We start from the raw sequence: 22,560 nt of genomic DNA, 5'->3' as shown, positions 1-22,560 counted from the left end.
AACTAATGTGCGTGCTGCTGCTGCTCGCTCGGAGAGGAGGAGAGGATGGGGGCGGACCAGTAGGCGGCGCCGGGCACAGGCTGAGCTGCCTGTCACAGCCGGCACTGACCTGGCTGGAAAAAAAAAAATAAAATAAACACACACAGAGTGGCAACTTGGCGAGAGGGCGCCCACTTCCACCCACGGCGCCATAGGCAAAAATTTAGAGTTGCCTAATGACTCAGACGCCCCTGGATATGATCAACGTGTATACGAGTCCCAATTCTACTTACAACTAGGCTTTGTTCTTTTTATCTTTTTTTTTCTCACTGTAGAGAATGGGCCCTTATTCAATCCACTTTTTCTCCTAAATTTTCTCCTAGGTGCTATTCTCACACTGTATCAATAATGCCTTTCTCTGCAGTTGCACTTCAGTCAAAACTCTGTAAGACAGCCTTCAAACGTATGAGTACATATTGTTACGGCGCCGGGCAGTTCGGCACGGCTCTCCCTGCTGCCGCACAACTCCCTGGTGGCGTTAAATACTATTCCCCTTCAGAGTTTTTGCAACTCAGAGGGAGATGTAATTTGGGGTCAGCCCTGAATTACCGTTATGCAGGGCGCAGGCTGGCATTGCTGCTATGACGGCACCCAGCTTAAAATAACCTGCTTAGACTTTTAGACCCTTAAAATCATACCACTAGATAGATCTGTGACAGCCCTGCACATTACACACCTCTCATAGATCCAGCTTGGGGTTACCGCTCTGAGCTGTGGATTTCCAGTCCGAGCCTGACTCTGGATTACTAAGGAAGTTAACGTTGGTTGTTTGTGTTGTGTCCTTAGCCCACTGAAGATAAAATTGCACAATGCTGTCTAAACTGTGGTGCAATCGTTTTCCAGACAATCTGATAAATTAATTATATGCTGAAGCTAACTAACCATTACGTACACTGAACCGAGATAATATACCAGGGAAATATACAGTCATGCACAGAGTCCCTAGGGACCAGCCCTTTTGGTATGATTAGAGGAGTGGTTAATAGCCCTAATGGTCAACAGATGGCACACAATTTTATTCGTGCCTGACAAGGTTCACAAAGAAATGTATAAACCACTAATATGGAGGTCTTTGCTTATCCCCCACAGTTAATTATACAATGTGGTGTAGCTATCACACTTAGAGGTTTAGAACCTTGTTGGCATAGGCCATAGCTGTAGCTGCTTACATTCAATCAGCTGTCCTATAGACCGCTAGCGAATGCTGCCCATAGTCCATACAGCCCATCACCTATATATAACAGAGGGACACATAGAGGAGTGATAGTGCTGTTTACAAAGTGATTGTATAATGAACTTTAACATGTTTTACCCTGCGGCTTTATCAAAAAGTGCTATACATATATACAATTGAGCAAAGTGCACCCCCACCAGCAAAATGTCCCCCAGCAAATAGCCCAAGTCAGAGCTGAGGCACTGTCTGTAGTGCGGGTTTAAATATGCTGAGAAGATAGAAGATAGATGTTGTAAACTCGACTAGAGCTCAAAGGAGATGGATTGATTCCTATCATGTTTCATATGTGTGAATTTGTAGCGCCTTACTGAATGCAAATTTGCAATTAGTTTATTGATATGACTTATGGGTATTGAGAGATTAGTATACCCGGTATTCTGCCAGATCTCTTTCCTTGGATGCAGAGCTGGGACAAGGTCCTCCAGCACCCAAGACTGAGGCACCAAAGTGCGCCCCTCCATCCCTCCCACCCCAGTCATCACACCCTGATTGCTATTAGACTAAGAGGCGCCCCAGGGCCCACAACCTCCCAAACATCTTAATATCTAGTTGTCTGGCTTGCAGTCACTGCCATGTATCCCCTTTTCTTATTTCTTTCTGCTTCAAACACAATTAGGAATGAAAGCTGAATGAACTGTGCGCCCCCTCCTACACTGCGCCCTGAGGCTGAAGCCTCTCCAGCCTATGCCTCGGCCCGGCCCTGCTTGGATGGGGGACTGCCCCCAGCTCCAATTGCAGCAAGGCTGGACTTTGCTTTTCAAACCCACTTCCCAGCTGCAAGTGTAGTAAAACTTAGTGACCTACTCACAGAGGGGACACCGAGAGCCCAAATAGTGTAATACGTATTGGCAGTTGGAAAATGTAAGGTAAGTAGAAATATACTCACAAACCTGGGTTACCTCCGAGGTAACCACTGTATATGCAGGTGGGGAGATTAGGCCGGTCCCCACTAAAAAGTCGCTCTCTGTAGATCAGGAAAAAAGTGGGGTATGTCACCCCTCCGCCAGGTGTGGACACAATTGTGATATAAAGTGAACAGAGGCGCCAACGGGATAATATTCACTAAAATTCTTAAAATTTTAAGGTTGCAACGCGTATCGCAGGTTTAACCCCACTTCTTCAGGCAAATAACAGGATGAGTATATTGCAGCAATAGGTCAGATACACGTAGAGCGCCTCTGCGTGTATCTGACCTATTGCTGCAATATACACCTCCTCTTATTTGTCTGAAGAAGTGGAGATAAACCTGTGAAACGCGTTGCAACCTTGTTTTGGAGTATGCCAATAAATTGAAGTTTATTTCAAATTGACAGTCCTAGTGTCTGTTTCCGGGAGGTAAGTCCATCACAGCCTGCTAAGCAATTTTAAAAATTATAGTGACCTACTCAGTTCTAGGTCCTTTGTTCATAATTTGTCAAATTCCATCTATCCACCGGCCAGCCGGACACTGGCCAAAACACAATACTTTGGAGAACTCAGCACAAAGAGTTTACTATTTATTGGACACAGCCAAACACGGTATTTTGAACTTTTCAGACAATTTTTCATCATTCTCTCTATTCTGTATTTCTATCCAACCAATCTCTTCAACTGCTAAATATATTTGTTTGGCAGTTTTAATGTATATTTTTTGTGTTTAGTTTATATAATAAAACTAACCATTTACTTGTTCCAGTTTTTGCCCTTGTAACTGATTATTCTGATCTATGCTAGAACTCTGCCCTCAAGAAAAGACACATTTATCGCCATTGTCTTTTCTTCAAAAATTGTTGATTTGCTAGTTTGGTTGCAAATAACCGTTTTCTTCCTTTTAGGGATAGCTAGTACGAGGTCTCTCCACCTCATTTCAATCTGCAGAGTGGTGGCAGCAAAATACTAGATTTCCACTGCAAAATCAATAACCTTTTTTACCAATTGTACATGCAATCAAGATTGTATCATGTATGGGGACACCATCTAATGTTAAACATTTACTTTGCTGACAGTGCATTCGACTTCAACTGTGGCATAGTAAGAGGGGGTTGGCAGGCGTTTCTCACACAAGGGCCCATATGCAATTAACTTTTTCCCCTGCATTTTCCCTAGGTGATATGTTCACACCTTGTCACCTTTTTAACCCACCAGCAAGCAAGAAAATACTCAGAATAGTTTTGATAGTATTTTTCACCTACTTTCTGTAACTTTTTCAATTGCAGTGTGCTGAAAAGTTATTTTAACCACTTCTGGCTACAGGTGTTTTTACCTCAAGGATGGAAGCAATTTTTCCCTGTCAGCGCTCCTCCCATTTATTCGCCAATAACTTTATCACTACTCATCGCACGTAAATGATCTATATCTTTTTTTGTTTGCCACAAATTAAGCTTTTTGTGGGCGATACTTGTTTTCAGTGGTTACTTTATTTTCTACGCATTTCATAGGCAAATACAAAAAAAAGAAAAGAAAAAATACATTATTTCTCCAATTCCATCCCCTATAGTTTTAAAATAAGCAATGCTACTATATATAAAACCCACCTGTTTTATTTGCCCATTGGTCCCATCAATTGTAAGCCCTTATGTACTAAATAACAGTAATATACCCTCATGACATACATATAACAAAAGAGTCCCTATGGCAACTATTTATGGATTTATTTATTTTTTTACTTTTTTTTTTCAATCTGTTTGCTTGGTAGGGGCTTTGGAATGGATTAATTGTATTATTTTTTTTATATATTTCATATAAAAAAAAATCTGTGGTGTGTGTAATTTAACTTTTCACCAGATGGTGCTAGAAACACTCCCTGGTTTAGCAGGAAGTGTTTCTTTCTTTTTTTTTTTACGTTCATTCACGTTCTTTCTCATGAATGGTCCATTCATTACAGGCACTGCAATTGGTTTGGGGAAGCCTCGCTTCCCTTCCCCAACCGCCGACACGGAAATACTGCCACTCGGTCACACACGCATGTCTGTACGAGAAGATTACAAATTATCTCCTAGGAGAAAACATCAGAGAAAAGGTGAATTGAATAAGGGCCATTGACCCAAATGTAAATCTCTTTTTCTCCTAGGTAATTTTTCATCTTCTTTTTAAAAAAACTTTTCAGCATTTTACAATTTAAAAGATATCAAAAGTAGTAGAAAAAGTACTATCAAAATTACTCTGCGTATTTTCTTGCTTGCTGGGGGGTTAAAATGCATTTTACTGATAAGGTGTGAAAATATCAACTTGGAGAAAACTAAGGAAAAAAAGAGAATTGTATACAGCCTTCTGGCCCTTATGCAATTCAGTGTTGTTCCTAAGTGATACAATTGTCTATAAAATGTCTTTCAAATCACCAACAAGCAAGACAATACTTTAAGTAGTTTTGGTAATACTTTTTCCACCTACTTTTTGGTACTTTTTCAATTGCAAAGTGCTGTTAAAATATTCTAAATAGAAGATAAAAGAAGCTGATAGAAAACTCAGAAGAAAAAGTGAATTGCATAGGCCATGGTAATTTTTTTTCATTTTTTTTTTATTTTCATTTAAATGGCAATTGAAGTGAGAGGAATATGGAGGCGACCATATGTATTTCCTTTTAAATAAAATAAGTTGCCTGGCATTCCTAATGATCAGTAACATCTGAATAACACCTGAAACAATTATGCGGCAAATACAGTCAAACACAAGTCAAACATCTGATCTAAGTTCTTGTTCAGGGTCAATGACTAAAAGTATTAGCGGTATAGGAGAAGGACAGCCAGGCATTGTTTGAAAGGAAATACATATGGCATTGGCAGCCTCCATATCCATCTCACTTCAGTTGTCCTTTAAGGTGCTGTAATGCCTACTAACATAATATGCTTATATTTGATTAAATCAAACTATAGTGTTTATTACTTAACCTGCATCAGAGAACCTACCTCAATCTCTCCAAGATGTAGAGGCCCGCCGCTATCTGCAACACAATAAACTGTCAGTCATGGCTGTACTGTGTTTACATTTACAGTAAATAATGTCCATATTCACTAAGTAGTATTGTCATGCGCTATTTTACTGTTACTTACGCCAACCAAGTAGTGCCCATTGCTCAATTGCACAACCCGTGTTACCTAGGTAGTGCGCGTTACATTACCAGCATAGTGCACATTACCCTAGCAACGCACATATTACCTAGGTAACACGGGTTGCACAAACTGCCCAACAAACTACTTAATCAGCGTTGTAATGGAAAAATGAATGGCCACTGCTTGCACACAATAATTAGAGTAACATTTCATGAATATGACCCATAGTGTGGTGTTCTAACAAACAGATATAACTTACGGTAGCAGCGAAGATCTAAGGCATGGTATTTCCCCAGGTGATGAAATATTACGATTTCTCTGTCATTCACTGTAGTCCTAAGTCTCTTCACTCTCTTCAGGTCTTCTTCTTGTGCCACCAAAACTGCAGACTCATCAATCTCAGCTGGGGCTTCACTGGCTGACTGCTGCTGTCCCATTTCCTGGTCCCTTTAGGCTTCATAAAGAGACAACATTTGCACTTTTAAGCATATAACTATAATCCCAAAGACATTGGCTTTTCAGTTTTAAAGTGACACTGAAGCAGAAAAAAACATGTGATATAACGAATTGTATGTGTAGTACGGATAATTAATAGAACATTAGAAGCAAAGAAAAGAGTCTTATATTTTAATTTTCAATTACATAGCTTTTATTATAAGAGTGCATCATTCTATAATATTTGCAGTTTACAAATTACACTCTGTATTTTAAATGATGGAACAGAGCAGAGCTAATGACCCTTTGAACTTCCTGGCAGTAAAACCTTAAAAAAAAGAAACAGTGAGGCACAGGTTGAGATAAGTGCTTCAGAAAACAGCACTGTAGCAGACCCAAGTTGGGTTGGAGAGCTCAGAGATGCTCTTTTGTATAGATCACAACTGAAGTTTCTTAAAGAGGAACTCCAGTGAAAATAATGTAGTAAAAAAAGTGCTTCATTTTTACCATAATTATGTATAAATGATTTAGTCCGTGTTTGCTCATTGTAAAATCTTTCCTCTCCTCGATTTACATTCTGACATTTATTACATGGTGACATTTTTACTGTGGGCAGGTTATGTAGCTGCTCCTAGCTGTTTTGGCTGTTAGAGACAGCTGTAAACAGCTATTTCCTGTCTGTGAACCTTGTTACATTGTAACAAACTGCCAAAAGTACTGCGGTCTCTGAGCTTCTTGTGGGAGGGGTTTCAGCACAAAATCAGTCATACAGCGCCCCCTGATGGTCTGTTTGTAAAAAGCATTATATTTCTCATGTAAAAGGGGGTATCAGCTACTGATTGGGATAAAGTTCAATTCTAGGTTGGAGTTTCTCTTTAACTCTTCCTGTACTGGAAACAATATGAGACTCATATCTGTGCTAATAATGTTCTATTTCTTAGTTGTACTACACATGCAATTCATTATATCATACGTTTATTTTCTCTTCAGATTCCCTTTAATATCAGACAGCACAGATTGGTGTACAGCATTTTCTATGAATGCACAGAGGATCTGGGATAATAGAAATGTGGTATCTGTCAATGAAGCAGATTAATTAGCGTAGTAGCAGACACGCTAGTGATGTATCGCGGTCACGCTACGTGACTATCGCGCTGCATTTATAATGATCAGCCGTTACTAAAGAGCGCATGCTACACTGCCAGTATGTAGCGTAGCGCATGCTTTTTAAAATTAATTTGCGCTTCTTAAAATAAATCGTGCTGATGAGCGCGTTACTTTTAGTGAATCTGCCTCATTTTGAGGTTATTCACAACATTAATATCGCCTTTTGTGTTTTATACCTTATCTATATTATACAAAACATTTTCAGCATTTTCTAAACAAAAAAATTTCAAAATAAATTGTTCCTGAATACTGTAAATGAACTTTCATATAGCTCTTTTTTTTTTTTTTTTTTTTTGTATTTTAGTACTGTTTGATATAACCAGATAAGGGGTCAATTCACAAAACTCACCTCACTAATTATCTCTCTCATCATTTAATATCAGTAATATTACCGCGGGTTCGTGCATCAGGCCCTCGTGGCATATTCAGAAGAGTACAGTAAAGTTTCCTTCAGCAGGAAGAGCATGGCCATTTTACAGTTACATTGGGTGACAAGGCAGCGTCACCGATGTAACCTGTTAATTGCTAGGATAACACGCATTATGCTACTTGAGTGGCATGCATTACTCTAACAATGCTCGCGTTACCTTGGTAACGCAGTTCGCACTGAATGCCCAATGCACTCGACCTTGTCAACATACGTAGCTCCCCGGAGCACGGCAACTTTCCTGTACTTTTCTGCATATGATATGCACCCTTATCTGCCTCATGATTTAACTCTCTTTATCTGCCTTAACTAATGATTTAACTCCCCATATTATTCCTAACTCATGATTTGTCTCTCCCAGGGGTTGATTAACCACTTGAGGACCACAGTCTTTCTACCCCTTAAGGACCGGCCACTTTTTTTCCATTCAGACCACTGCAGCTTTCACGGTTTATTGCTCGCTCATACAACCTACCACCTAAATGAATTTTGGCTCCTTTTCTTGTCACTAATAAAGCTTTCTTTTGGTGCTATTTGATTGCTCCTGCGATTTTTACTTTTTATTATATTCATCAAAAAAGACATGAATTTTGGCAAAAAAATGATTTTTTTAACTTTCTGTGCTGACAATTTTCAAATAAAGTAAAATTTCTGTATACATGCAGCGCGAAAAATGTGGACAAACATGTTTTTGATAAAAAAAAAACCATTCAGTGTATATTTATTGGTTTGGGTAAAAGTTATAGCGTTTACAAACTATGGTGCAAAAAGTGAATTTTGCCATTTTCAAGCATCTATGACTTTTCTGACCCCCTGTCATGTTTCATGAGGGGCTAGAATTCCAGGATAGTATAAATACCCCCCAAATGACCCCATTTTGGAAAGAAGACATCCCAAAGTATTCACTGAGAGGCATAGTGAGTTCATAGAAGATATTATTTTTTGTCACAAGTAAGCGGAAAATGACACTTTGTGACAAAAAAAAAGAAAAAAAAAAAGAATCCATTTCTTCTAACTTGCGACAAAAAAAAATGAAATCTGCCACGGACTCACCATGCCCCTCTCTGAATACCTTGAAGTGTCTACTTTCCAAAATGGGGTCATTTGTGGGGTGTGTTTACTGTCCTCGCATTTTGGGGGGTGCTAATTTGTAAGCACCCCTGTAAAGCCTAAAGGTGCTCATTGGACTTTGGGCCCCTTAGCGCAGTTAGGCTGCAAAAAAGTGCCACACATGTGGTATTGCCGTACTCAAGAGAAGTAGTAGAATGTGTTTTGGGGTGTATTTTTACACATACCCATGCTGGGTGGGAGAAATATCTCTGTAAATGACAATTTTTTCATTTGTTTTACACACAATTGTCCATTTACAGAGTTATTTCTCCCACCCAGCATGGGTATGTGTAAAAATACACCCCAAAACACATTGTACTACTTCTCCCGAGTACGGCGATACCACATGTGTGGCACTTTTTTGCACCCTAACTGCGCTAAAGGGCCCAAAGTCCAATGAGTACCTTTAGGATTTCACAAGTCATTTTGCGGAATTTGATTTCCAGACTACTCCTCACGGTTTAGGGCCCCTAAAATGCCAGGGCAGTATAGGAACCCCACAAATGACCCCATTTTAGAAAGAAGACACCCCAAGGTATTCCGTTAGGAGTATGGTGAGTTCATAGAAGATTTTATTTTTTGTCAAAAGTTAGCGGAAAATTGATTTTTATTGTTTTTTTCACAAAGTGTCATTTTCCACTAACTTGTGACAAAAAATAAAATCTTCTATAAACTCACCATACTACTAATGGAATACCTTGGGGTGTCTTCTTTCTAAAATGGGGTCATTTGTGGGGTTCCTATACTGCTCTGGCATTTTAGGGGCCCTAAACCGTGAGGAGTAGTCTGGAAATCAAATTCCGCAAAATGACCTGTGAAATCCTAAAGGTACTCATTGGACTTTGGGCCCTTTAGCGCAGTTAGGGTGCAAAAAAGTGCCACACATGTGGTATCGCCGTACTCGGGAGAAGTAGTACAATGTGTTTTGGGGTGTATTTTTACACATACCCATGCTGGGTGGGAGAAATAACTCTGTAAATGGACAATTGTGTGTAAAAAAATCAAAAGATTGTCATTTACAGAGGTATTTCTCCCACCCAGCATGGGTATGTGTAAAAATACACCCCAAAACACATTGTACTACTTCTCCCGAGTATGGCAATACCACATGTGTGGCACTTTTTTGCACCCTAACTGCGCTAAAGGGCCCAAAGTCCAATGAGTACCTTTAGGATTTCACAGGTCATTTTGCGGAATTTGATTTCCAGACTACTCCTCACGGTTTAGGGCCCCTAAAATGCCAGTTCAGTATAGGAACCCCACAAATGACCCCATTTTAGAAAGAAGACACCCCAAGGTATTCCGTTAGGAGTATGGTGAGTTCATAGAAGATTTTATTTTTTGTCAAAAGTTAGTGGAAAATGACACTTTGTGAAAAAAACAATAAAAATCAATTTTCCGCTAACTTTTGACAAAAAATAAAATCTTCTATGAACTCACCATACTCCTAACGGAATACCTTTGGGTGTCTTCTTTCTAGAATGGGGTCATTTGTGGGGTTACTATACTGCCCTGGCATTTTAGGGGCCCTAAACCGTGAGGAGTAGTCTTGAAACCAAATGTCGCAAAATGACCTGTGAAATCCTAAAGGTACTCATTGGACTTCGGGCCCCTTAGCGTACTTAGGGTGTAAAAAAGTGCCACACATGTGGTACCGCCGTACTCAGGAGAAGTAGTATAATGTGTTTTGGGGTGTATTTTTACACATACCCATGCTAAGTGGGAGAAATATCTCTGTAAATGACAATTGTTTGATTTGTTTTACACACAATTGACCATTTACATAGAAATTTCTCCCACCCAGCATGGGTATGTGTAAAAATACACCCCAAAACACATTATACTACTTTTCCTGAGTACGGCGGTACCACATGTGTGACACTTTTTTGCAGCCTAGGTGCGCTAAGGGGCCCAACGTCCTATTCACGGGTCATTTTGAGGCATTTGTTTTCTAGACTACTCCTCGCGGTTTAGGGCCCCTAAAATGCCAGGGCAGTATAGGAACCCCACAAGTGACCCCATTTTAGAAAGAAGACACCCCAAGGTATTCCGTTAGGTGTATGGCGAGTTCATAGAAGATTTTATTTTTTGTCACAAGTTAGTGAAAAATGACACTTTGTGAAAAAAACCCAATAAAAATCAATTTCCGCTAACTTTTGACAAAAAATAAAATCTTCTATGAACTCGTCATACACCTAACAGAATACCTTGGGGTGTCTTTTTTTCTAAAATGGTGTCACTTGTGGGGTTCCTATACCGCCCTGGCATTTTACGGGCCCAAAACCGTGAGTAGTCTGGAAACCAAATGTCTCAAAATGACTGTTCAGGGGTATAAGCATCTGCAAATTTTGATGACAGGTGGTCTATGAGGGGGCGAATTTTGTGGAACCGGTCATAAGCAGGGTGGCCTTTTAGATGACAGGTTGTATTGGGCCTGATCTGATGGATAGGAGTGCTAGGGGGGTGACAGGAGGTGATTGATGGGTGTCTCAGGGGGTGGTTAGAGGGGAAAATAGATGCAATCAATGCACTGGGGAGGTGATCGGAAGGGGGTCTGAGGGGGATCTGAGGGTTTGGCCGAGTGATCAGGAGCCCACACGGGGCAAATTAGGGCCTGATCTGATGGGTAGGTGTGCTAGGGGGTGACAGGAGGTGATTGATGGGTGTCTCAAGGTGTGATTAGAGGGGGGAATAGATGCAAGCAATGCACTGGCGAGGTGATCAGGGCTGGGGTCTGAGGGCATTCTGAGGGTGTGGGCGGGTGATTGAGTGCCCTAGGGGCAGATAGGGGTCTAATCTGATAGGTAGCAGTGACAGGGGGTGATTGATGGGTAATTAGTGGGTGTTTAGGGTAGAGAACAGATGTGAACACTGCACTTGGGAGGTGATCGGACGTCGGATCTGCGGGCGATCTATTGGTGTGGGTGGGTGATCAGATTGCCCGCAAGGGGCAGGTTAGGGGCTGATTGATGGGGGCTGATTGATGGGTGGCAGTGACAGCGGGTGATTGATGGGTGGCAGTGACAGGGGGTGATTGATGGGTGATTGACAGGTGATTGACAGGTGATCAGTGGGTTATTACAGGGAAGGACAGATGTAAATAATGCCCTGGCGAATTGATAAGGGGGGGTCTGAGGGCAATCTGAGCGTGTAGGCGGGTGATTGGGTGCCCGCAAGGGGCAGATTAGGGTCTGATCTGATGGGTAACAGTGACAGGTGGTGATAGGGGGTGATTGATGGGTAATTAGTGGGTGTTTAGAGGAGAGAATAGATGGAAACACTGCGCTTGGGTGGTGATCTGATGTCGGATCTGCGGGCGATCTATTGGTGTGGGTGGGTGATCAGTTTGCCCGCAAGGGGCAGGTTAGGGGCTGATTGATGGGTGGCAGTGACAGGGGTGATTGATGGGTGGCAGTGACAGGGGGTGATTGACAGGTGATTGACAGGTGATCAGTGGGTTATTACAGGGAAGGACAGATGTAAATAATGCCCTGGCGAATTGATAAGGGGGGGTCTGAGGGCAATCTGAGCGTGTAGGCGGGTGATTGGGTGCCCGCAAGGGGCAGATTAGGGTCTGATCTGATGGGTAACAGTGACAGGTGGTGATAGGGGGTGATTGATGGGTAATTAGTGGGTGTTTAGAGGAGAGAATAGATGGAAACACTGCGCTTGGGTGGTGATCTGATGTCGGATCTGCGGGCGATCTATTGGTGTGGGTGGGTGATCAGTTTGCCTGCAAGGGCGGGTTAGGGGCTGATTGTTGGGTGGTAGTGACAGGGGGTGATTGATGGGTGATAGGTGATTGGCAGGTGATTGACAGGTGATCAGTGGGTTATTACAGGGAAGGACAGATGTAATTAATGCACTGGTGAATTGATAAGGTGGGGGGGGGGGTCTGAGGGCAATCTGAGCGTGTGGGCGGGTGATTGGGTGCCCGCAAGGGGCAGCTTAGGGTCTGATCTGATAGGTAACAGTGACAGGTGGTGATAGGGGGTGATTGATGGGTGATTGATGGGTAATTAGTGGGTGTTTAGAGAAGATAACAGATGTAAACAATACATTTGGGAGGTAATCTGACGGCGGGTTTGCGGGCGATCTAATGGTGTGGGTGGGTGATCAGATTGCCCGCAAGGGGCAGGTTAGGGGCTGATTGATGGGTGGCAGTGACAGGGGGTGACAGGGGGTGATTGATGGGTGATAGGTGATTGGCAGGTGATTGACAGGTGATCAGTGGGTTATTACAGGGAAGAACAGATGTAATTAATGCACTGGCGAATTGATAAGGGGGGGTCAGAGGGCAATCTGAGCGTGTTGGCGGGTGATTGGGTGCCCGCAAGGGGCAGATTAGGGTCTGATCTGATAGGTAAAAGTGACAGGTGGTGATAGGGGGTGATTGATGGGTGATTGATGGGTAATTAGTGGGTGTTTAGAGGAGAGAATAGATGTAAACAATGGATTTGGGAGGTGATCTGATGTCGGATCTGCGGGCGATCTAATGGTGTGGGTGGGTGATCAGATTGCCCGCAAGGGGCAGGTTAGGGGCTGATTGTTGGGTGGCAGTGACAGGGGGTGATTGATGGGTGATTGATGGGTGATTGACGGGTGATTGACGGGTGATTGACAGGTTATCAGGGAAGATAGATGCATACAGTACACAGGGGGGGGGGGGGTCTGGGGGGGGGGGTCTGGGGAGAATCTGAGGGGTGGGGGGGTGATCAGGAGGGGGCAGGGGGCAGGGGGGGGGATAAAAAAAAAATAGCGTTGACAGATAGTGACAGGGAGTGATTAATGGGTTATTAGGGGGGTGATTGGGTGCAAACAGGGGTCTGGGGGGTGGGCAGGGGGGGGTCTGAGGGGTGCTGTGGGCGATCAGTGGGCGGGGGGGGGCAGATCAGTGTGTTTGGGTGCAGACTAGGGTGGCTGCAGCCTGCCCTGGTGGTCCCTCGGACACTGGGATCACCAGGGCAGGAGGCAGCCTGTATAATACACTTTGTATACATTACAAAGTGTATTATACACTTTGTAGCGGCGATCGCGGGGTTAACATCCCGCCGGCGCTTCCGTATGGCCGGCGGGATGTTACGGCGGGTGGGCGGAGCCAGTTGCCGGGGGAAGCGCGCGTCATCAATGACGCGATCGCTCCCCCGGCATGCCTAAAGGCTGCGCCGCCTGAAGGCGTATTGCGGTCCTTTAGGCGTCCACTTTGCCGCCGCCCATGGGCTGTGGGCGGTCGGCAAGTGGTTAAAGGACCACTCCGGCGAAAAAAGTAAGTACGGTAGTTAAAAAATGCCTGCAGTGCTTCACTGCTGTCTGTTATTATCTGTATGGGGAAAACACATTCAAGTGTGCACCAGCCAATTGAATAACATTGGTTCTCAGTTTACCTGTGCAGAAAGTGTGTGTGTGTGTGTGGGGGGGGGGGGGGGGGGGGGGTTGGTGGCCCCATCCAAAGTTTTTCAGGGGGGGGCAGTGATTTCTCGTTACTGCACAATGGAGGATACAGCAACTGGCACTACGGCGGCACTCAAAATAAATCGCTTCTTGCAATCTCAAAATGCATCGATTCCACCAGGTAGTAACACATACAAAGCACAGCGTGCTCAGGATCCAGAAACATAGATATCAGACTCATTCACCAAATAGATATATGAAGATCCGGCACTGCTTCTAGCTTTAAAAAGAGCTTTATTGCCAGCAGCTCTTTCAATATGCAAACAGTATTCATGCAGTACAAACATGTAAAGTGCACATACCCGTTGTGGTTAGTAAAGGTTGTGGGGCATGGTGGTGAGAACGGCCCGCCTAACGTCCGTTTCGCTTCAGTAGCGTCTTCAGAGGCAGTGTGGCCTTTCTAGTTACGCCCTTGTTTGCAAATCAACCCCAGTGCTGCATTTAGCTGATTCTCATTTACTCACTGCTGTACTCAGCTTATGCATTTATTAAAAGTAAGTTGTAGACCTAGAACAAAAATCCAGATCAGCGTATACAGTAGAGTCCTGGTTATCCAGAACTCAACAAACCAGCAATTTCAACCAACCAGCACAGATTGCCTACAGTACTCACAGTGGGGAAGTACAACATCTTAGGCTATTTGTGGGCTTTGCTGTTCTTAAAGACTGGGTTCCACAGCTCCCCCAAGTTAAATAAAAATGAGCAGAGTTCATGGTATGTACAGGTATAGGTGGTGCCCCAGTATAGGTAGCTAGGTATAGGTGGTTCCAGTCCCAGTATAGGTAGCCAGGTATAGGTGGTGGCCCAGTATAGGTAGCCTGTAGCCAGATATAGGTGGTGTCCCAGTATAGGTAGTCCGCTTTAGTCGGCTCACCCATCTGCTCCCCACGTTCAAACACTCTTCTCTCAGTGCTGGAACGCAGTGTGCTTGTTAGTGAGCCACAGGCTCACAGCCAGCATATGCAGCCCTTCCAGCACTTTGGGGGGGCCCAGGGCCCCCAGAAGCCCTGGGCCCCTCACTGAAGTGTCAGTTGTCCCCCCCGATGGCTGCCCTGGGTATGTATATAGAGTGGAGTATAATACTGTGTTGGCTAGGCCTATTTTTAATATTGAGTGTGAAGCAACGAGAAAGCACACCTATCCGGCATTAGCCAATCCCTGTTGGTGCCGGATAACTAAGACTCTACTCTATTTATATTCGTTCACTTATAGGGATGGAAGAGCAAAATGTGCTAAATCAGTTCTGCAGTAAAAGCATTACTTTTTGTGGAAATTTTCACGGAAATGCACTTTAAGGTCTCTTTCACAGTGGGACATTAAAGTCGCACGTTATCAAAAATTATAACACAGACTAATGCACAGCAATACAAAGTCTGTGTGACATTCACAGTGCACACGTTGCGTTGTGGGTAACGTGTAGCAATATTTAGAAAGTGCTGCATGCTGTGCGTTTAGCAATACATTTGCTGCGTTATGTGTTGCACATGCTCAGTAATGTTTTTTTTTTTGTAACGCATGCGCCGTTTTCGTTCCATCAGTATGCGACGAAAACGGCGCACCAAGAGACACATAACACAGTGCAAAATAATGTCCAATTTTATAACCTACATGTGCTGCGTTAGGGGCACGTTGTGCGACTTTAACGTTGCATCAAACGCAACATCCCACTGTGAAAGAGGCCTAACTTTATCTTCCATACAGAGTTTATTTACCAGACTGCTCTATTGTTTTATGCAGCACCCGATAATTATCGTTTTGTGCAGGAGGGACAGTTAGGGTTAGGCATCAGGAAGGGTGTTAGTGCAAGTTGGGGGTGGTTGGGGTTAGGTGTTGGGAAGGGGATTAGTGCAGGGTGAGAACAGTTAGGGTTAGGTGCCAGGAAGGGGTTTTGTGCAGGGAGGGACAGTTAGTGTTAGTTGTCAGGAAGTGGGTTTTGTGTTAAGTGCCAGGAAGGGGGCTTTTAAGGTTAGGCGTCTGAGGGTGGAGGGTGCTATGTGACAGTAGGGTTAGCTTTAGTTCTAGTAAAATATGAGTAATTCAAATTACCGATATTTTAGTATCAAAAATTAACACTTTAAATAGTAGAATATTGGTAAATGTACAGATATTCTACTATTGGCAGTGTTCTTGTGCCTGATTTTCCGTGGTGCCCAAAATTTGCGTACGCATTAGCAGAGCCAATCACTGGTCTGGTATGCTCTGATTATCTGCTCCCAGTATACATCAGGCATCATCATGACAGTGATAGGCTGGATTGCAGAGATTGTTTTTACCCTAGCCACCCCATGAATTGACACCACGTGATGTATTCAATATGCAATGATACAATTGCCATGAGCAGGGAGCGTACAGCAATTTTACTGGTACTGCCTAGAGGTACGTAGCACGCACTACTGTGGCAATGTACACATTCCCTAGTTGGGCTAATCGCATAATGCCCACCATGTACCTGTTGGTAGTACTGGTCACATTTGCATGTGCTCTTTGTGCATTGCAATTTTACAACTGCACAGCGAATGCACCCGTAACATATTATTGCAATTTTACAACTGCACAGCGAATGCACCCCGTAACATATTATTGCAATTTTACAACTGCGCAGTGAATGCACCCCCATGACACATCACCAAAGGGTCTCTGGATGTATCAATAGACACTCTCCGTTAGGCCATCAGAGATGTTTCTCAGTTCACACTACAGAATACCACACCTGTTGGATTGTTACTGATATCTGAGCTCACACTTGGAAAATCTTCCTAATTTCATGTTTTGGTGACAAGGGGATGCATTCACTACGCAGCAGTAAAAATGCCATGCGCAGGAAGTGCACAGCAATTTCACCAGTACTTCCATTTATTAGGTAGCGTGTACATTGCCAGGGTACATTGTGCTACACCTCTTGCTTAGTGCACATTTCCTTGACAAGTTACGGATTACCTAGGTAATGCATGTCTTACTAATTGTATAACACACGATTTGTACCTTTCAGAAGTGCTACTGCTACATTGTGAATACACCCCTGGATGAGCTCTTATGTTTCACTATACCCACAGCTTCACCAGAAAGGAAAAGCACAACAACAATAAATGGCTGACAAAAGCTTTGTCTACCTTACTCAGAAAAATATTTTTTTTTTTACATCCATACTACCTGGCGGGTGAGGAAATAAGGGAAAATCTCCCCCGTTGGAACACAGACAACAGTAAACGCTCAACAGTAACAGATAAGGTAAAAATAACTGGGTTATTTTCCACTCTGACCAAAACCAGCATATAATTTGTTTGATAAAGTTAGGCTGTATAATAGTGAAAACAACAAACTATTTCACACAAGTTTAAATGTAACTCCAACTCTTGGTAACTTTTAACACCACATACATAGAAAGTCTTGGGAACAAACATGTACATGAATTCAGAGGCTCACCAAACTCCTGAAGAGGCTGATAGTTTACAGTGCAAGGAAGGAATGGCAGAAGCAAAAGCCACAACTCGTCATATTTACCCCTCCCATCTGATAACATGGGAAGGACAGGCTCTGCTGAGTTTTCAGTTTTTTCTGTCAAAATGCTGATTCTTGGCAGAAACAGTCATATCAACACTAGCAGGGCAGATTACCAATGCTCATTCATACATTTCAGCAAACCATATGGCTGTGATGTTGAACAGAACTTGGAAACCGGGCAAGTTTCCACTGCAAGAGCTTTTTAAAGGGAAGATCCGCGCTGAACCTAAGAAAAAACCTGCACTTAACTGGGGCTTCCTCCAGCTCCTGGCAGTCGATCTGTGCCCTCGTAGCAGCTCCTCTTCCTCTCGGCATCCAGCAGTGAAGAAGCCTCGCCAGGTCGGCTTCCGGGTCGGCTTCATGTGCGCTCCACGGCGCGGGTCACGTGGTGTACGTGACGTCATCGGGTCTCTACTGCGCAGGCCCAGTAGTTCTGCGCCTGTGCAGTAGAGACGCAATGACGTCATTAAAATTGCAGGATTTTTTAAAAGATTGCAATCATGGCAATTTTACCATGATTTTAATGTAAGTCAATAAGAGTGTTTTTTCAAAATGCTCAGAAAGCGCTGATGGTCAGAAAAGCTAACAGTGTGTCTACAGCCTTGTGGATGATTTTTTATAAAATCACATCACTCAAGCACTTAGAAGAAGCGCTTGCGGTGTGAACCAGCCCTTATTGTCTAGCGCAAATTTCTGTGCTATGTGTTAGAGCTATATAGCTGTTGTAGTGTTCTGTCTTGACAAAATGACAACTGTACTATCCAGGCTGACACTCTTCTACTTTTGCTATGTCATTAACCCTCCCACCTCCAGCTAACCTTAACCGCACCACCTCCCTGCACCCCTAACCTTCACCACCTCCGCGCATGCCTAACCTTAAACCCCTTCCCCCCACCAATCCGCCGCAAATAGGACACCAAAAGCATAATGTAAAACGCATTAACATGTTTCCATTAGTGCGATCTGACTTAGGCCGAAGCGCAAACATTTGGCCTGCTGCATTTTTTGAGAATTTGGCCCATATGCAATTCACTTTTTCTCTTGAGCTATCTCCTAGGAGATCATTTTCACATCATCTTTAAAATAACTCTTCAGCATTTTACAATTGAAAAAGTACCTAAAGGTTGGTGAGTATTTTCTTGTTTGCTGGTGGTTTAAAAGTAATTTTCTGACAAGGGCCCATATGCAATTAATCTTTTCTTCTGAGTTTTCTCCTAGGAGGTCATTTTTAATCTTCTATTTAAAATAACTTTTCAGCACTTAGTAACTGAAATGGTGACAACAAGAAGGTGAAAAAGTGCTATAAAAATAATTTTGAGTATTTTATTACTTGCTAGTGGTTAAAAAGCCATTTTAATGACAAATTTGAAAATATCACCTAGGACAGTGGTCGGAATCTGCGGCTCTCGAGCCGCAGGTGGCTCTTTAACCACTTGAGTGCGGCTCTTTTGCGCAGTGGCGTAGAAACCACCGTAGCAGGGAGAGCAATTGCTCTCCCTGCAGCCACAAGAGGGCCTGCTGGTTCTGGCTGCCTGTGGTCTTTTTTTTTTTTTAATCCATGCCACCAGACAACCCCTCAACCCAAATCCCCCATCGCATATAGAGACATTGCAGGGAGGTAGGAAGGTGAAGGGGGACTATTTTTTGTAACCCTCCACCTCCCTGCACAGTGCACAGCCCAGCCGACAATTAGCTTTTAGTTACGGCAGGCCTAAGAACACAGTGCACAGGATGTGGAAACACTCAACAGATCAGAGCAGAGCACCGCGGGAGATTTGAGGCAGGGAACAGCTCAGCCACCATGTACAGGTAATTATGGAGCAGCAGTTCCTCTCCTCTGTTATCTTCTGTCCTGCACTGCCCACTATTTGCTGTCACACCACCCTGTGCACAAGATTGTCCCCCCTTCCTGTCATCCAGCTACTCAGCTCCATCTGAGGATGTCTAGCCTGAACTCTCCTGTCTTATCACTGCAATTAGAGCTGTGTGATCCTTAAGCTGGCCATACACTAGGCCGATTCCCCGCCGATCGACAGCAGATTCGATCACTGGGATCGAATTTGCTGTCACATCGTTCAGCGCTCTACTGTTTAAACTTCCCCCAGACAGGAAGAAGTGAAGCTTGCCGGACCCGGAGACCAGACCAAAGCGGAGAAGACAGCGGAGACCTGGGGAGTCGCGCCGTCGGAGCAGGTAATGTATGCGGGGCGGGGGAGCGACGGCAGCACCACCACCATCACCACCACCACCACAGATTGTGAACGGTTTCATGCTGAAATCGATTCACAATCTGTTTGCAGTAAAGGCAGCCATACAATCCCTCTCTGATCAGATTCGATCAGAGAGGGATCTATCTGTTGGTCGAATCTGATGGCAAATCGACCAGTGTATGGCTACCTTTGGTATAAATCAGATAAACTGGGGGGGGGGGGGGGGGGGCGAGAGCTTGTCTGCCGGGACAGGTTGAAAGTTTGCTGGGAGTCCTCTTGTGTATTGGCAAGAAGTTTTGAGTCAGGACAATACTGCTACTCCTGTGTATTCCAGACTTGTGAGTCTGAATCTTCAGAAGCCCTTTCTTTTGATCTGAAAAATTCTCTTAAAAAGTTTTATTTTGTGCCATCTGCCGTGTAAATGAAATTACTGACCATGTTAAAAGTAACAGCAATTTGTTTTGTTTGTGTGTGCTTGTCCTTGGCTAAACCTATTATTGCAGCAAAGCATATTCTAAAAACAGGGAGCAGGCATGTATAGGCAGCAGTCCTCATGCCCACTGCTCCCCTATTCTTCCCCACCCCCTCCTGCTGGCTTTCAAATGCCTCTGTGCCTCCTCCTGGGTCTACAATACTGCACACCAGTGTGCAAGTACGTCACAACTCATAATGCGCAAAGCAAGATCAAGGCAGGGCAGGGATTGGTGTGACAGGGGTCTCTCTGGCAGGGTTTGGGGTGACAGGGGTCTCTCTGGCAGGGACTGGGGTGACAGAGGTCTCTTTGGCAGGGATTGGGCTGACAGAGGTCTCTCTTGCAGGGATTGGGGTGACAGAGGTCTCCCTGGCAGGGATTGGGGTGACAGAGGTCTCTATGGCAGGGATTGGGGTGACAGAGGTCTCTCTGGCAGGGATTGGGGTGACAGAGGTCTCTATGGCAGGGATTGGGGTGACGGGGTCTCTCTGGCAGGGATTGGGGTGACGGGGTCTCTCTGGCAGGGATTGGGGTGATGGGGTCTCTCTGGCAGGGATTGGGTGACAGGGGTCTCTCTAGCAGGGAAGAGGTGACAGTCAGATTACATGTATTTGGTGGTGAAACACTACGGCTGCGCTGATTACATGTATTTTGGTGAAATAGGGACTAGATTAAGGACTACTAGTCCCTACTAGAGTAGGGACTAGATTGTGAGCTCCTCTGAGGGACAGTTAGTGGCAACACAATATACTCTGTACAGCGCTGCGTAATATGTCGGCGCTATATAAATACTTAAAATAAATAATAAAATGCTGTTAGATTACATGCATTTTTTTTGGGGGGGGGGAGGGGGAACTCTACAGCGGAACTCAAACTTTCCCAGCAGGCCCACTTATACCACTGCTAAAGGTCATGTATGTTTGGCCCCACCCATGACCACGCCCATTTTGTTGTGTTGTGTATGTCTTTCTGCTCCTTGCCTTGACAAAGGGGACCATAAGTGGCCCCGAAACGATCGTCGGCCTTGCAGGTCGGACATGCACTGCATGTGTATGTGATGGGACAATAAATATAGCACTGATTGTTCCTGCAAGTCTGTGTGCGGACTCCTTCTTCGTATCACTGTTGTGTGGCCACGCCCATTTTTTAGTGCGGCTCTCAAAATAAATTTTTATCGTCGTATTGCTGGTATTTGGCTCTTTTGACGAATACGTTTGCAGACCCCTGACCTAGGAGAAAACTCATATGCAATTAACTTTTTCTCCTGAGTTTTCTCCTAGGTGATATTTTTTAATTTGTCGATAAAAGGTTTATTAAAATAGCAAAAAGCAATTATATACTCAAAATAATTTTTGCCAGAACCTTTTTAACAACAGGGAATTTTTTCAGTTGACAAATGCTGGAAAGTTATATTAAATAGAAGATGAAAAATTATCCCCTAGAAGACAACTTGGGAGAAAAAGTTAATTGCATAAGGGGTGAAAATATCAGGGATGGTCGTAGTCAGCCAACTTCTCTACGCTGGAACTACGCGTAGTTTTACGACTACGTGTTAAAAAACGCAATTACGCGTAGTGCGAAGTGTATTGTATGCGGATGCTTATGCCCGTATGCAGAAAATTTTACGCATTAATTTCTCTTTGAATGCTTATACCGGGACCTCTTCAATGCGTGCGTAATGTGTAAGCATACAATTGCATGCGGAAAATTAGTCGCAAGTAACGCATTTGTAACTATGTATAGTGGGCATAAGCTATGCGTAGCGGTACTTCGCTACGCGTAAATTCATAAACGTAGTTTCACCTATGAACTACGATGCGTAGATGCGCACTACGATGCGTAAATTCGCACTGGCGTAGTTTCTGCTCACCCCTGATATCACCTATGAGAAAACTGAGGAGAAAGAGTGGCTTGCATATGGACCTTTGTGTTTGTCTTAAAAATATACAATTGCAGGGAGATCACACAAAAAACATGATATGCAGTTTTCTTGCGATTTCCATTTATTTAAATTTGTTGGTTTTTTTTGTACCTTTCAGGTAAAATAGAGACATTGCAGTGCAGGGCAGCAAACATAGCGCTTGCTGCCCTGGTATTGTACATGTTACCTTGGTAACGTTGGGTCATGATAATTTTACCAGAGGCTACTGCATAAACCCCAGTGTATATCACACGCATTATTTGTATTTCCATATATGAGATGCACATATTAGTGATCCCTAACAAGTGCATAATGAGACTCATCTAACTGTTTCTTTTTCTATGCATGGCAACTTTCCCTAAAAATACTACATTGTATAGTGCATTGTATTTGCAATCCAAAGTACTGTGTCTGTGCATTGCAGAATTTATAGCACCTACACGAAAAATATTTGCATAGTGTGATAAGGGGTCAAAACCTTTTTGATGTTTAATGGTACGTACACACCTGCGATAACGATTGTTTGGCTCGATTGGGATGCAACGATGGGATACAGCAATCATCA

General features: G+C 43.7%; 1 protein-coding gene across 1 annotated transcript in view; it reads right to left on the bottom strand.

Moving 5' to 3' along the window:
• RFESD (Rieske Fe-S domain containing) overlaps positions 1–17,345 on the bottom strand; it is a 42,526-nt gene extending 25,181 nt beyond the window's left edge. Inside the window, exons 1-3 of the mRNA XM_068271691.1 lie at positions 17,315–17,345; positions 5,561–5,755; positions 5,158–5,192 (exon numbers count right to left, since the gene is read on the bottom strand). Of these exons, the coding sequence (XP_068127792.1) occupies positions 5,158–5,192; positions 5,561–5,738 (213 nt within the window). The 5' untranslated portion in view covers positions 5,739–5,755; positions 17,315–17,345. The remainder of the gene's footprint in view (positions 1–5,157; positions 5,193–5,560; positions 5,756–17,314) is intronic.
• Between the last annotated feature and the right edge of the window lie 5,215 nt (positions 17,346–22,560).

The sequence above is a fragment of the Hyperolius riggenbachi genome, chromosome 1 (assembly GCF_040937935.1).
Source record: "Hyperolius riggenbachi isolate aHypRig1 chromosome 1, aHypRig1.pri, whole genome shotgun sequence".
NCBI lineage: Eukaryota > Metazoa > Chordata > Amphibia > Anura > Hyperoliidae > Hyperolius > Hyperolius riggenbachi.
This window is presented reverse-complemented; position numbering and strand designations above follow the sequence as displayed.